General features: G+C 44.3%; 1 protein-coding gene across 1 annotated transcript in view; it reads right to left on the minus strand.

Moving 5' to 3' along the window:
* The window catches only part of LOC120526698 (copine-5-like), a 299334-nt gene that overhangs the window by 226641 nt on the left and 57904 nt on the right, over window positions 1-14789 (minus strand). Inside the window, exon 3 of the mRNA XM_039749857.1 lies at window positions 12434-12480. Coding sequence (XP_039605791.1) covers window positions 12434-12480 — 47 coding nt within the window. The remainder of the gene's footprint in view (window positions 1-12433; window positions 12481-14789) is intronic.

A 14789-nucleotide genomic window follows, 5' to 3' on the forward strand; every position in this document is an offset into this window, starting at 1 on the left:
ACGTCTTACTGTCTACCACAATACTTGGTAGCTTATTCCAAGTGTCTATTGTTCTTTGTGTAAAGAAACATTTCCTAATGTTTGTGTGAAATGTACCCTCAACAAGTTACCAACTGTGTCCACATGTTCTTGATGAAGTCATTTTAAGATAAAGGTCTTGACCCACTGGACTAATTCCTTTCATGATTTTAAACACTTCAGTCATGTCTTCTCTTAATCTTTTTTTGCTTAAACTGGCTCAGCTCTTTTAATCTTTCCTCATAACTCATCCCCTGTAGCCCTGGAATCAGCCTAGTCGCTCTTCTCTGGACCTTCTAGTGCTGCTATGTCCTTTTCGTAGTCTGGAGACCAAGACTGCGCCTAGTACTCCAGATAAGGCCTTACTAAAGCATTATAAAGGTTAAGCAGAACGTCCTTGGACTTGTACTCCACATATCAGGGTGCTATATAACCTCACATTCTGTCACCTGACATTGTCTGGCAGTCGACAGTTTAGATTCCACTATGACTCGTAAATCCATCTCATAAGGTGTACTCTCGATTTTCCAACCGCCAATTGTGTATTCAAAAGGAATGCACATGGTCAGCAACAATACTTAGATAGGCTATGACACTCCAGCAATGATTGACTGGTATTAACACAGTGTGCCAAGAAAACATTCAGCACACCATTACACCACCATCGGCCTGGACTGTTGACATAAGGCAGGTTGTGTTCATGGATTTAAGCTGTTGACCTGTGTGCCTCAGCAGAAACTGAGATTCATCAGACCAGGGTTTGCTTTTCCAGTGTTCATCTGTCCAGTTGTGGTGAACCCAGTGCCCACTCCAGCATCAGCTTTCTGTTCTTGGCTGGCAGAAGTGGAACCCAACATGGTCTTCTACTGCTGTTGTAGCCTAATAACCTCTAGGTTTGATGTGTTGTGCATTCTGAGATGCTTTTCTGCTCACCACAGTTGTATTGTACAGAGTGTAGCCTTTCTGTCAGCAGGAAACATTCTGGCCATTCTCCTCTGACCTCTTTCTGTCTGCAGAACTGCCCCTCACTGCATGTTTGGTGTGTGTGTTCTTCTCATTATTCTGAGTTAAAACCACAGACTGCTGTGCGTGAAGATCCCAGGAGATCAGCAGTTACAGGAATACTCAAACCAGCCTGTCTGGCACCAACAACATCCCATGGTCCAAATTACTCAGATCAATTTTTGTCACATTCTGGTGTTTGGTGTGAACTTTGACTGAACTTCATGACTGGTATCTGCAGGATTTTAGGCTACTACCTGATTGGCCGATTCGATAATTGCATGGATAAGCAGGGTGTGCAGGTGTACCTAATAATTTGCTCAGTGAGTGTATAACTCAGTTTGAATGGTGAGGAAAAGGTTTAAGTGGAAAAGATGTAAGTTGTAAGGAAAATGCTTTTTAGGAAAGGTGTCACATTATCATTAGTACATCCAGTGAATAACAAAAAAGCGTTTAATATAGTGACTTTCATTTCAAAATATCCAAAAGTCCATCTCCTGCCTTACACCAAATGCTGCAGGATTAGGTTTCGGCCCCCATGGTTCCAAAATTGGATTGAGCAAGTTTGATGATTGATGAATGAAATTTTTCAGTTCAAAGAAAACATGCAGTTAGTTTAAATGGCAAAACTTACATGCATACACACCTGCAGTGGCAAAAAAAAAAGTATGTAGACCGTTGGAAACCGCTGCATTCATGCATACATTTGTCTTAAAATATGGTCTGATCTTCATCATTAGTTTCAATAATGAACAAACACAATGTTTTACCTAATGATATATAAATGATTGTATTTTTATTGTAGATATTGAATATATCATTCAAAAATTTACAGGAGTGGGCTGGAAAAAGTCTATGAGAACCTCAGCTGATGACTTCAACAAAAGATAACTGGAGGCCGGAGTTGGCTAACCTTGAGTCCATCCAATGAAATGAGATTGGAGGTGAGATTTAGGGAAACTTTGACCAACAAAAGTGACTCAGACATATTGAGTTTTCTATTCACAAGGAGCATCTGCTGATATAAACCATGCCTTGTCGGAAAGAGACCTCAGAAGATCTGTTATCAGGAAGTGTTGATTTGCATAAAGCTGGGAAAGGCTGCAAAATCATGTCAAAGATCTTCAATATTCATTAGTCCACAGTTAGATAAACTGTACATAAATAAATACAGGAAGTGGTAAAGGCTTTGGACATCAAACCCTGAGGTTGTGGGTTCAAATTCTGCTATTGACAACACTGTGTAACCCTGAGAAGTCACTTACCTTGCCTGTGCTCCAATTGGAAAACCAAACGAAATGGAACCAGTTGTGCCATAAATGTTGTAAGTCGCCTTGGATAAAGGTGTCAGCCAAATCTACGCTATGAACAAAAGTATTGGGACACACTTCTTAATTATTGAATTCAGGTGTTTCAAATCAGACCCATTGCCACAGGTGTATAACATCAAGCACCTCGCCATGCAGTCTCCATTTACAAATATTTGTGAAAAATAATGGGTCGTTCTGAAGAGCTCAGTGACCTCAGGCATGGAACAGTGATAGGATGCCACCTCTTCTACAGAATGACTTCAAACTAAGAAACTAAGAAAACTAAGACGGTTTGTGAAATGAAATCCCTGCTGGATATTCCATGGCCAACTATAAGTGGTATTTTTGGAAAATGAAGCGACTCAGCCACAAAGCAGAAGACCACGTAAAGTCACAGAGTGACAACGTCAATGCTGTGCTGATTTTATAGCTGATGAGTTCCAAATTTCCACTGGCATTAACTGTGTGGCAGGGGTTTCATGGAATAACATTCCATGGCCTAACACCAAGTCCAATGCCAAGCGTGAAATGGAGTGGTGTAAAGCATACCGCCACTGGATTGTGGAGCAGTGGAAACATGTTCCACGAAGTGATGAATCACGGCTTCTCTATTCTGGCAGTCAGATGGGTGAGTCTGGGTTTGGCAGATGCCAGGAAATCGTCACCTGCCTGACTGCATTGTGCCAACTGTGAAATTTGGTGGAGGAGGGATAATGGCGTAGGGCTGTTTTTCAGGGTTTGGGCTGGACCCCTTACTTTCAGTCAAAGGCAATCTTAGTACTTCAGCATGCCAAAACATTTTGGACAACACTATGCTTCCAACTTTGTGGAAACAGTTTGGGGAAGGCCCAAGGTCCATAAAGACATTGGTGGGATGAATTTGGTGTTGAAGAACTTGTCTGGCCCGCCCAGAGCCCTGACCTGAATCCCATTGAATACCTTTGGGATGAACTGGAACGGAGATTGTGAGGCAGGCCTTCTCATCCAACATCAATGCCTGACCTCATAAATGCTCTACAGAATGAATGGCCACAGATTCCCACAGAAATGCTCCATAAATTTGTGGAAAGCCTTCCACGAAGAGTGGAAGCTGTTATAGCTCCAAAAAGGGGGGACCAACTCCATATTAAGGTCTATGTTTTTGAATACAACGTCATTAATGTCCCTGTTGGTGCAATGGTCAGGTGTCCCAATACTTATGTCCATATAGTGTAAGTAAATGTAATGTAAATAAATAGAGATGTGGCTACTCTCCCTAGAAAACGACTTGAAAGGCTCAATGAAGTAAAAATGAACGCCGAAGTAGAGCAAAAGGCTTGAAGGAATTACTAAAACAGTTTATCATATCTTGAGTGTACTACACACAAGACATTTAGCAGGCATGGTGTCCATGGCAGAACACCAAGGAGGAAGCCATTGCACATCATGTCACTTCACAATGCTGTTAGGAATGAGTTTTGTGAACTGATGAAACTAAGGTGGAAATGTTCAGCCTAGAATATGCAGTTGTATTTATGACATAAAAAAGGCACAATATCCCAATGGTGAAGTCCGGTGAGGGAGGCTTTGCTGCCTTGGGGCCTGATCACCATTGCATTATTAAGCAGAAAATGAATTTCCAAGTTCATCAAGGTGTCCTGCAGGATAATATCAAGATGACTGTATGTCAGCTGAAGTTCACTAGAAGCTGGGCGATTCAGAACTACAATGACCCAAAACATCAAAGTAAATCTTCTACAGAATGACTTCAAACTAAGAAAATCCCCTTAAGGTCTTCAAAGACCTCAACCTAACAGACATGCTGTGGAATGACCTTAAGAGAACCATACACACATGTTCTTCCTGAACGTTGTGAAGGTCTGATCCGCAGCTACCAGAAGTGCTTGTTTGAGGTTCCTGCTGCCAAAGGAGGTTCAATTGATTATTAAATCCAACTTAGGTTTTCCAGAGCACGTTGTGAACGTCCGATAAACATATGAAAGATAGAATTGTGTTATTAACGTAAGTGTTTTGTGTTTGTCTCTACTTGTCCTGGGTATGATGTTAATCTGCATTCATCCCTGCATGTAGGCCCTCCAACATGTAGAGAAAAACTTGGGGGTTGGTGGCAGAATTGGCACTCCAGCCACCATAAAAAAACCTCACACTGTTCCTACTCCATCTGAACTAGTGTGGTGCTGAGGTGTCACACGTTATCCTGAGTTGGTTTGTCGTGTGGTGGGTACGGCAATGCAGTGCATCAGTGTGTGCTCCTAACCTCTACTTGTGACTTACATGAAGATCAGATCACCTTTTATGACCAATTAATCCAGAAAACCAGGTCATTCCACAGGGTTCACATACTTTTTCTTGGCACTGTAGATAGACTCACAGGCCCAGTTAGTCTAATTCATCAGCACAGGGGCTATAGCAAATTCCAGTAGCAATGGTTATGAGGCAGGAAACAGCACCAGTGGGCACCAGTCCATCACCGGGCCCGCACACACACTCACACAGGGACATCTTTGGGGACATTGGAGGAAAACCCATGCAGACGGGGAGAGAACATACAATTCAACTGATCACAGGTGACATGCAGGCTAAGTAGAAAATAAATCAATTTAAAAGATCGAAAAGCAGCATCCCCATTGATTGCCTTAACATCCATCCATTGTCACACATGCTGGACCCACCAACGTCAAGTAAAAGAGAAGAACCAACCCTGGAAGGTGTGCCAGTCCATCAGAAGGCATATCCATACGCCCAGGCACATTAACTTACAGAGGGCCTACTTGGAGTCGCCAATCAAGGGTACCAACGCCTTATTAATTCCAGTTAATGTGATGTCTCATCCGTAGATGACATCAGGAGAGGCGCAGGCCCGATGACTTGAGAAGAAGCACGTAGAGATCAGCATGCTGACTGTTCAGAGGTGGTGCGCAGCCTAATTGATTTCAGGAGAGGTGCAGCAGGAATAATTTAATGGCTGGCAAAGTCGGGCTACAAGCAGTTCACAGCTTGATTGCATTTATGACAAGTATAGTTAAGCTTCAGATGATCTACAGCTTGATTATATTTAGGAGAGATGCAACCAGAGTACCAACAGTGGGAATTCTCACCAATTTTAAAGCAGCTGCAGGCGAGCCATTGTTTCTGTGAACTATGATGATTTAGGAGAGTCCCTGCATCAGTGGGAAACATGCAGGAGGTTTATTAGGTGTTCTTCGTTATCCTGAACCTGAACCAATTCACAATTATTAGGGGTCACAGCATATCCCAATAGCAAATCAATCGGGGTGTTTCAGTTGTTACTTAACCTGTTTGATTTTAGGAAAGGTGCGGCCTGATTAAGTAAATTGAGAGGTTAACTCTTCTTAAATTTAAGCCAGGAAATCACATCATTGTGAATTTCCCCTTGGGATTAATAAAGTATCTATCTATCTATCTATCTATCTATCTATCTATCTATCTATCTATCTATCTAACATCTGTGGAGTTAGCCGGTCACAGCCATATCACAGGTGGAGCACAGCATCAGGTTAAAGTAGGGGTACGAGAAAAAGCTCTCTCTGGTTAACCCTATTGGATGTGCACACTACTTGCCAGTGGTGTTCAATCTGCTTATATTTAGGGCAGGTCAGCAAAACCTCAGATGTTCTGTCAGGACAGAAGGATTTAAGGGAAGGTACAGCATGGCTGAATCAGAAGAGGAGCAGTCGGATTAAATTCAGGGTAGGTGCGGCCTGGCAGGAAATGGTGTGGCGCCTAATGGATTTCAAAGAGGGTATGGCATGGCTGATTTAGAAGAGGAGTAGTCAGATTAAATTCAGGGTGGATGCATTCCGGTCAGAGATGGTGTACCCCATGACTTACATAGAAAAGAATCTAACCTTAATAATCCTAAGGGGCGTTTAAGTTATTTCCAAATGGTATTCAACCTATTTAAATTTAGAAGGGGTGAGCCAAAGCACAGATGTTGTGCACAGTGAAGAATTTTAGGGAGGGAAGTGAGAGAGAAGGGCATCAGACCCTTAAGTCCCTGATATATTGCACCAAGCACCTGATCTTTTCATCCATTTTTTATGCATTTTAATTTACAGATCGGCTAATATAGAAGAGAACCAGCCAGATAATATTCTGGGTGGGTGTAGTTTAGCCACATATGATGTGCACAGTGACAGGATGAGTAAAAATCTACCTTATTAACCCTAATAAATATGAATGCTATTTCTAGGTAGTGTCAGATCAAGTCAGGTCAGGTTGGGGAGCATGTGCTGGTACAGTGTGTTGCCGCACCCAGCACACAATAAAACAGCTCAGGATCCTGGTTGGTAACCCCCCAGGCAGATACGCGGTCCAGTACCACCCTCCAGAAATTACCCTCTATCTGCAACAGTCAAGTATTACGTGGGCATCCCCTTGGCCTGGTCCAGCCGTTCAGATCCTCAACAATGAAAATCCTGTGAGCAGGATCACCCTCAGGGAATCACGCCACATGGCCGTAGTGCTGTAACTGACGCTCCCTCACAATGCAAGAAGTGAGCCTCATTTGAGACTCCATGAGCAACCGCTCATTCAATGCAAAGCCAAACGAGCAGTGCCCAAGGATTCTCTGAATAGACACAGTACCAAAGGAGTCCAGTGTTCATCTCAGGTCACTGGTTAGCGTCCATGTCCCACAAACATATAGCAAGACAGGAAGCACCAGCACTCTAAAGACTTGGACCTTCATCCTTTTGCAGAGATATTGGGAGCACAACACACTCCTTTCCAGTGACCTCATGACCCCCCATGCAATCAAATCTGTCTACTGATGTCATACGAAGAGTCACCAGAGACATGAATGTCACTGCCGAGGTAAAGTAAACCTCTCAATGTGGTCGACACTCTTTCTGCAGACAGACACACTGCTGATGGCTGTACCCAAGAGGCCATTAAAGGCCTGGATCTTGGTTTGTTATCCAGGACACTTGCAAGTCCAGACACTCAGACTCCACACTCAGTTTATCGTGAGCCCCAATCAGAGCCTCCATTGACTCTCTAACCTCCCTAAACTTAGGAGGGATGAGCCAAACCACAGATTTTCTGAATGTTAGGGATGGTATCAATGTGGCTGATGTAGAAGAGGAGCAGTCAAATTATATTCGGGGTAGGTGCTGCCTAGCTGGAGGTGATGTCAGAGCTGGATTACCCATTAAGCAAAATAAGCACATGCTTAAAGAATCAAAAGAACACAGACATTTTTCATTGCCGGATTTAGCATGGGGTGCAAAACTGCAAATGGTGCAGATCAACCCAGTTCCCTCCATCTTACTCAAAATTTTGTTTCATCTCAAAAAATAAAATGTAATTTTATAGCTTATTATTGTTCATGTTTTGAATTAGATTTACATGGGGGCACCAGAACCTTTTAAGTATTTAGGGCCTCTATCTATCTATCTATCTATCTATCTATCTATCTATCTATCTATCTATCTATCTATCTATCTATCTATCTATCTATCTATTATGTAGTGCCTTTCACTCCTATCTATCTATCTATCTATCTATCTATCTATCTATCTATCTATTAACATGTAGGCTGTTTTTCCAGATGGTGTTCAGCCTGCTTACATTTAGGAGGGATGAGCCAGACTGCAGATATGGTGAAGGTTGATCAGTTTTAGTGAAGGTAGAGCCAGATCACATGTAGATTACGTCATGAATTATTTAAGAGGGGAGCAATTAAATTAAATTAGGGGAAGGTGCAGCCCAGCAGGAGCTGATGAGCACCATGTCTGGTGTAGGAGAAGCTCTTCCTTGTTAAACCTAATAAATCTAAAGTTGTTTAAAAAAATGCAGCCTGACTGAGTTTACAATATGTGCAGTGTGACTAAATTGAGTTAATAAACCAGCAGGGTGGAGGTGGTGTGAAATGCACAGTATTCCATTTTAGGACAGGAGCCACCTGCTTAATCCGTAGTGCAGTTCAGCCAGCTGAGCCATAGAGGATGAGCATCCTGCTGAAATTTAGGGAAGGGACAGTCAGGCAGTTGGGCACAGTATGAGTGATTTAGGAGAGAAGCAATCAGAATAAATTTGGAATAGACACTGCCTGGCAGGAGGTGATGTGCACGATGACTGGCACAGACAAGGCTCTACCTTAGTAACCCTAATAAACATGCACCCTGTTTGTGGACTTAAATCAGCTTAAATTTAGGACAAACTGCAGATTTTGTGCAGCCTGATTAATTTTAAGGAAGGAACAGTCAGAGGTGACATTCCACGTCCCAAGAGCCAGTTTCTGTAGCCGAGGATCAGACCGCCAAGGTCCCCGCCTTCGGCCACCACCCAACTCACACTGCACCCAACCTCCTTGGCCCCTCCCATAGGTGGTGAGCCCATGGGGAGTGCAGTGTCAACACTGTATATGGTGGGGATGGTGCGCTGCTGACCTCGACTCGGGACGTTGTGGGTCGGTGGGAGGAGTACTTCGAAGACCTCCTCAATCCCACTAACATGCCTTCCAATGAGGAAGCAGAGCCTGGGGACTCTAAGGTGGGCTCTCCCATCTCTGGGACTGAAGTCACTGAGGTGGTCAAAAAACTCCTTGGTGGCAGGGCCCCGGGGTTGGATGAGATACGCCCGGAGTTCCTTAAGGCTCTGGATGTTGTAGGACTGTCTTGGTTGACACGTCTCTGCAACATCGCATGGACATCGGGGACAGTGCCTCTGGGGTGGTGGTCCCCCCCTTTAAAAAGGGGGCTGCCCTTTGTCACCGATTCTGTTCATAACTTTTATGGACAGAATTTCTAGGTGCAGCCAGGGTGTTGAAGGGGTCCGGTTTGGTGGACTCAGGATTGGGTCACTGCTTTTTGCAGATGATGTTGTCCTGTTTGTTTCATCAGGCCATGATCTTCAGCTCTCTCTGGATCGGTTCGCAGCTGAGTGTGAAGCGGCTGGGATGAGAATCAGCACCTCCAAATCCGAGAGCATGGTCCTCAGCCGGAAAAGGGTGGAGTGCCCGCTCAGGGTTGGGGGAGAGATCCTGCCCCAAGTGGAGGAGTTCAAGTATCTCGGGGTCTTGTTCACGAGTGAGGGAAGAATGGAGCGTGAGATCGACAGGCGGATCGGTGCGGCATCCGCAGTGATGCGGGCTCTGCATCGGTCTGTCGTGGTGAAAAAGGAGCTGAGCCGTAAGGCAAAGCTCTCAATTTACCCTTACCTATGGTCATGAACTATGGGTAGTGACCGAAAGAACGAGATCGCGAATACAAGCGGCTGAAATGAGTTTCCTCCGCAGGGTGTCTGGGCTTTCCCTTAAAGATAGGGTGAGAAGCTCAGTTATCCGGGAGGGGCTCAGAGTAGAGCCGCTGCTCCTCCGCATCGAGAGGAGTCAGATGAGGTGGCTCGGGCATCTGATCAGGATGCCTCCTGGACGCCTCCCTGGTGAGGTTTCCGGTCACATCAAACCGGGAGGAGACCCCGGGGAAGACCCAGGACACGCTGGAGGGTCTATGTCTCCCAGCTGGCCTGGGAACGCCTTGGGATTCTCCCGGAAGAGCTGGAAGAAGTGGCCGGGGAGAGGGAAGTCTGGGCCTCTCTGCTTAAGCTGCTGCCCCCGCGACCCGACCTCGGATAAGCGGAAGAGGATGGATGGATGGATGGATGGATGGATGGATGGATGGATGGATGGATGGAACAGTCAGATTGCATGTGGAGTACTGCATGAATGATTTAGGAGAGGAGCACAGAAATGAAATTAGGGGAGGGGATGGTGTACACTGCGACTGGTGTAGGAGAAGCTTGTCCTTCTCAATTCTAGTAAATGTGAAGGCGATTGTTGACCTGCTCAAATTTACGAGGGGCTGTGCAGCCTGATGAATTTTAGGGAAGACGCAGTCAGCCAGTCTGCGTGATGTAGGAGAGGAGTGATCAGAATAAAAGTGGGGAAGCTGCTGCCTGGCATTAGGTGCTGTGGCACCCAGGCTAACTTGAAACAAGTATAACCCTGTTAATTCTAGTAGACACAGAGGCCATTTGCAATAGGAGTGCGGCCCACCTGCTTTTACAACAGGAGCAGTCGTGGCTAAGTTGAGTTAACATACGAGTTGGTTACAAGTTGAGTGCAACATAATTCATTTTATGAGATATGCAGCTTTGTTAAATTGTGCTGGTCAGCTCAGATGTTATACTGCCTGATTGATGAGGGTTTTCAGGTTACAGGAGGTGTCCCGCATGAGAGGTGCTGCCTTATTAATTCTAAACCTGTATGTATTACGCAGCCTTGTTGATTCTTTTAGAGGGATGAGTTCACTCACTTTCAAAACTGAATTCAAGTTCTGGGTTCTTGGTCTTTGGAGTCTGTTCTGTAGCATTAAGTATACTCCGACATTCACAACGACTTGAAGTCACCTAATGGGACGTCAGCTTCAGGGAGGGTGCAGCCAGATGACATGTGGAGTTCAGCAGGAATGAGTTAGGATAAGAGAAACCAAATGTAATTAGAAGGTGTAGCACGGCAGGAGATGGTGTACACCATGATGCAACCTGGTGAATTTTAGGTAGATGCGGGTGGGTGGCATTTGGACAGTCTTGTTTGACTTCACTAGGGTTGCCATCTGGTGAATTTGAGTTAAAATGCTGTAGTGTTATTCCCAAATATTTACTTCTGTAGCGCTACCAACATTCAGACTTCAGTACCGGTATTAAAACATTTCTGATGCAAATAATGAACAACTCCAAACCCACCAAACACACCGTCTTACCCCAGCCTCCCTGGTGCAGTGTGTTGTTGTGCGCCTCCCTGTTGTTCATAGCATGAAGTGTTCAATCATCCAAGTAATACAGAGGGGAGGTCCCAACTGCGTTGAAGCAATAAGGTGGGCGATGCCCCATTAAGTCCCAATCGCATCAAAGCCTCTGCTTTCTGTTTGTGAAGTCTACATAACAGATGTTCTTCCACATATACACTATGGTGTGTCAAGGGAATGAAGCTGAGGGGAGGCTGACATTTAGTTCTGGTGCTGAAAATCCCAATATGCTGGCACGGTAACAATTCAAAAGTTGTGCTTTTCAGAACTTTAGCAGTATACCACAAAACTTTACTATGAAGTAGCGTGCAGATGGTGTGAACCAATGACGGTTAGAAGTGAATGCCAACAGGAGGGATGCCATCTGAATCTGAATAAAGAGTGCAGCAAGATTTCACACATGGAATGAATGCAGGAGGAGGAGGAGGAGGAGGAGGTTCTACCTGAAGGATATGAGCGGATGTTCTACTTCCGCGTATGTCTATGGAAGTCTCTCCACCTTCTCCTCCTCCTCCTCCCCCTCCCACAGGCTTCATTTCTGCTCCCACACAACAACCCACCAACATCAGTTCAGTAAAGCAGAGCCCTCAAGGTGTCACCCGAAGCTAGTCGAGGGTCCTCACCGTGCTGCTCCCTGCGTGCCCAGTTGTCCACTGACTGTGCCCCTCTTACTGCTGTGCTGCTGCTAGTCAATGCTCTGTATCCTGCCTCCTGGCAGAGCTGTACCATTGATTTTTAATTGCAGGGGAATCACTCAGCAATCCCAAAAATAACTTTGCAGCTGTTCCAGGCTCCACGGGTCATGTCGCGCGTAGGCGGCTGGCGATTTCAGGGAGTGAAGGGATCAGATCTGAAGTGTTGTCACTCACAGCACCTTGAACTTCACCAGTATTAGGCAGGCCTGTCATACTGACCTCAGTGATGAGCCCACCATAGCGGGCCCCAAGTGCTCACAGAGATCCACAGATTGAGATTGGCTTGCAGCGATAAGAACAATTAGGCCATGCAGTGAGACAACAAGAGCCTCATGCTGCTGAACTACTGTGGATGGGCAAAAAGATCATGGCGCAGTCCAGGCAGGCTAGCACACAGGGGAGAGCTGGGCAAGATAAACCTTGTTAAACCAATCAGTACTTTCTTTAATATGTGCCGCCTTTCACAGCCAGCAAGCACCATTCACAAAGTGCTTGACAGAGCAGACATGAATGCAATTTGAAGCAATGCAGAACAGTACGGCCCATCATGCAGCCCAGACATAGGTGTACCAGCATGCATTCGCAAGCAACAAGGACACAAGGACATCGTGCAAAGCCAGGACGGGTGCGGGCTTACCTCCCTCCACTGCTTGGACTCGATGCCCTGAATGTAAAGCACACAGACTGGAAAAGGAAGATGAGAACGGCTGGTGAGAGGAACACCTTAAGCAAGATGAGGAGCTGTGGCTGAGTGCATTCATATCGGTTACAACTCCTATAACAAATATTCACTCCCTTGGACGGTTTATACAGCTTTGAATCACAGAGGATTGAATTTGGCTTTTTGGGCACACACTGGTCAGTAAAAAGACTCTTTAATGTCAAAGTGAAAACAGATCACTGTAAAAGGGTCTAAATTGACCACCAATATAAAACACAGAATGATGGTTTGCATAAGTATTCACACACCTCATGTCAGTGTTTAGTAGATGCACATTTAGTAGTTATTACAACCTCGAGTCTGCGGGCACAGTTCTCGCTCTCCATCAGCTTTGCACATCTGAACTCTGCCATTGTCCCCACCTTTCTTTGTGAAACTGCCTAACATCTGACCTGCTGCCTGGGGATCCTGAGTGAACAGCCCTTCTCAAGTCCAGTCAGTAGTAGCAGGTTGTTGTACTGTGTTAGCCATTATGGATGTAATGAGAAGTGAAGCAAAATGACATCTTTAATTGGCTAACTGAACAGATTACAATATGCAAGCTTTCGTGAGGCGGCTCAGGCTTCTTCTTCAGGCAGGTTGGGATCAGACATATTTGAGACAAACCTCAAAAGCTTGCATACTGTAATTTGTTCAGTTAGCCAATAAAACGTTTTAGTTTGCTTGACTTTTCATTGAGTCCAACCACACATTCTACAGTGGGTTGAGGTCTGGACTCTGCCATTTCAGGATATTCCTGACACACTTGAATCATCATTGGGGCAAAAATCCCAGAATTACTTCAATGGAGACCACCAGTCTGGGATTTCAGTTGATTGTTGCAAACATACACCTGTTTGTGAAAAAGTAAACTTGTTGTGAGTCAGTACGGTGGCCTAAATCTGCACAACGAAGACAAAAGAACACTCCAGGAAACTCCATGAAAAATGTGATTGAAGAGCACAAGTCAGGGGATGGAAACAAGAAAATATCCAAGTCACTGAATATCCCTTGAAGTTCACTTAAACCAGTCATTAAAAAATGGAAAGAGTATGGCAGAGCTGTAAACCTGCAGAGAGCAGGCCGTCCACAAAAACTGAAAAGAGGACTACTGAGGGAAGCCATCAAGAGACTTGTGAAAACTGGAAAGGAGTTAGATGGAAGGCACTATTAGATAGATAGATAGATAGATAGATAGATAGATAGATAGATAGATAGATAGATAGATAGATAGATATGAAAGGCACTATATAATATAGATAGATAGATAGATAGATAGATAGATAGATAGATAGATAGATAGATAGATAGATAGATAGATAGATAGATATGAAAGGCACTATATGATATAGATAGATAGATAGATAGATAGATAGATAGATAGATAGATAGATAGATAGATATGAAAGGCATTATATAATATAGATAGATAGATAGATAGATAGATAGATAGATAGATAGATAGATAGATAGATAGATAGATAGATAGATAGATAGATAGATAGATAGATTCTGGCCTCAACACACACCAGAATAAGTAAAATAAAAAATGGAAGAAAACTTGAGACTTGGCAGTCAGTCACAGTCACAGTCACAGTCACAGTCACACATTATGCAGGGGTATAAAGGAGCCCCTGTAGTGTTTCCTGACACACTTCTGCTGAATGATTTGTTGGCTGAAAGTCCTCATGTCCTCATAATGGCACTCAATATTATTTTCATTTTCTCCTCCTCTACTAGTTCCAGGGGGTCCAGAGTGTGTCCCATACTGAGCCTGCCCTTATAATCAGTTTGTTGAATTGGTTGGCCTCTCTTGAAGTGATGTTACCAGCCCAGCATACCACAACGTAAAAAATCGCACTGACCATCAGAAGAGTTGTAGAAGATGTGAAGGAGGTTAATTTCTATATTAAAAGAGTACAGTTTCCTAAGAAAGAAGAGTCTGCTGTGCCCTTTCTTCTATAGTTTCTTTTTGTGACGAGACGAGTCCAACTTGTCATTAATGTGGCTAAGATTCAAAAAACTGTAAGAAAACAACTGGTGCTTCACCAGTCGCAGCTTTATGGGAGAGCAGCAAACAGAAAAAACAAACAGGGCTTCTCAGCTACAATTTGCCAATTTGCACACCGAAGAGTCTCAGATCAGCTCAAAGTAGGTTCTAATGATTGATGAGAACAACATTGAGCTTTCTAGCCATCAGGTTAAACACCATGATTGATAATGATAGCACATTATCAAAAACCTGCCATTCTCACTGTGTGGCATGTTGGTGGCAGCTAGTGGCGTAGCTAGG

The sequence above is a fragment of the Polypterus senegalus genome, chromosome 3 (genome assembly GCF_016835505.1).
Source record: "Polypterus senegalus isolate Bchr_013 chromosome 3, ASM1683550v1, whole genome shotgun sequence".
Taxonomy (NCBI): Eukaryota; Metazoa; Chordata; class Cladistia; order Polypteriformes; family Polypteridae; genus Polypterus; species Polypterus senegalus.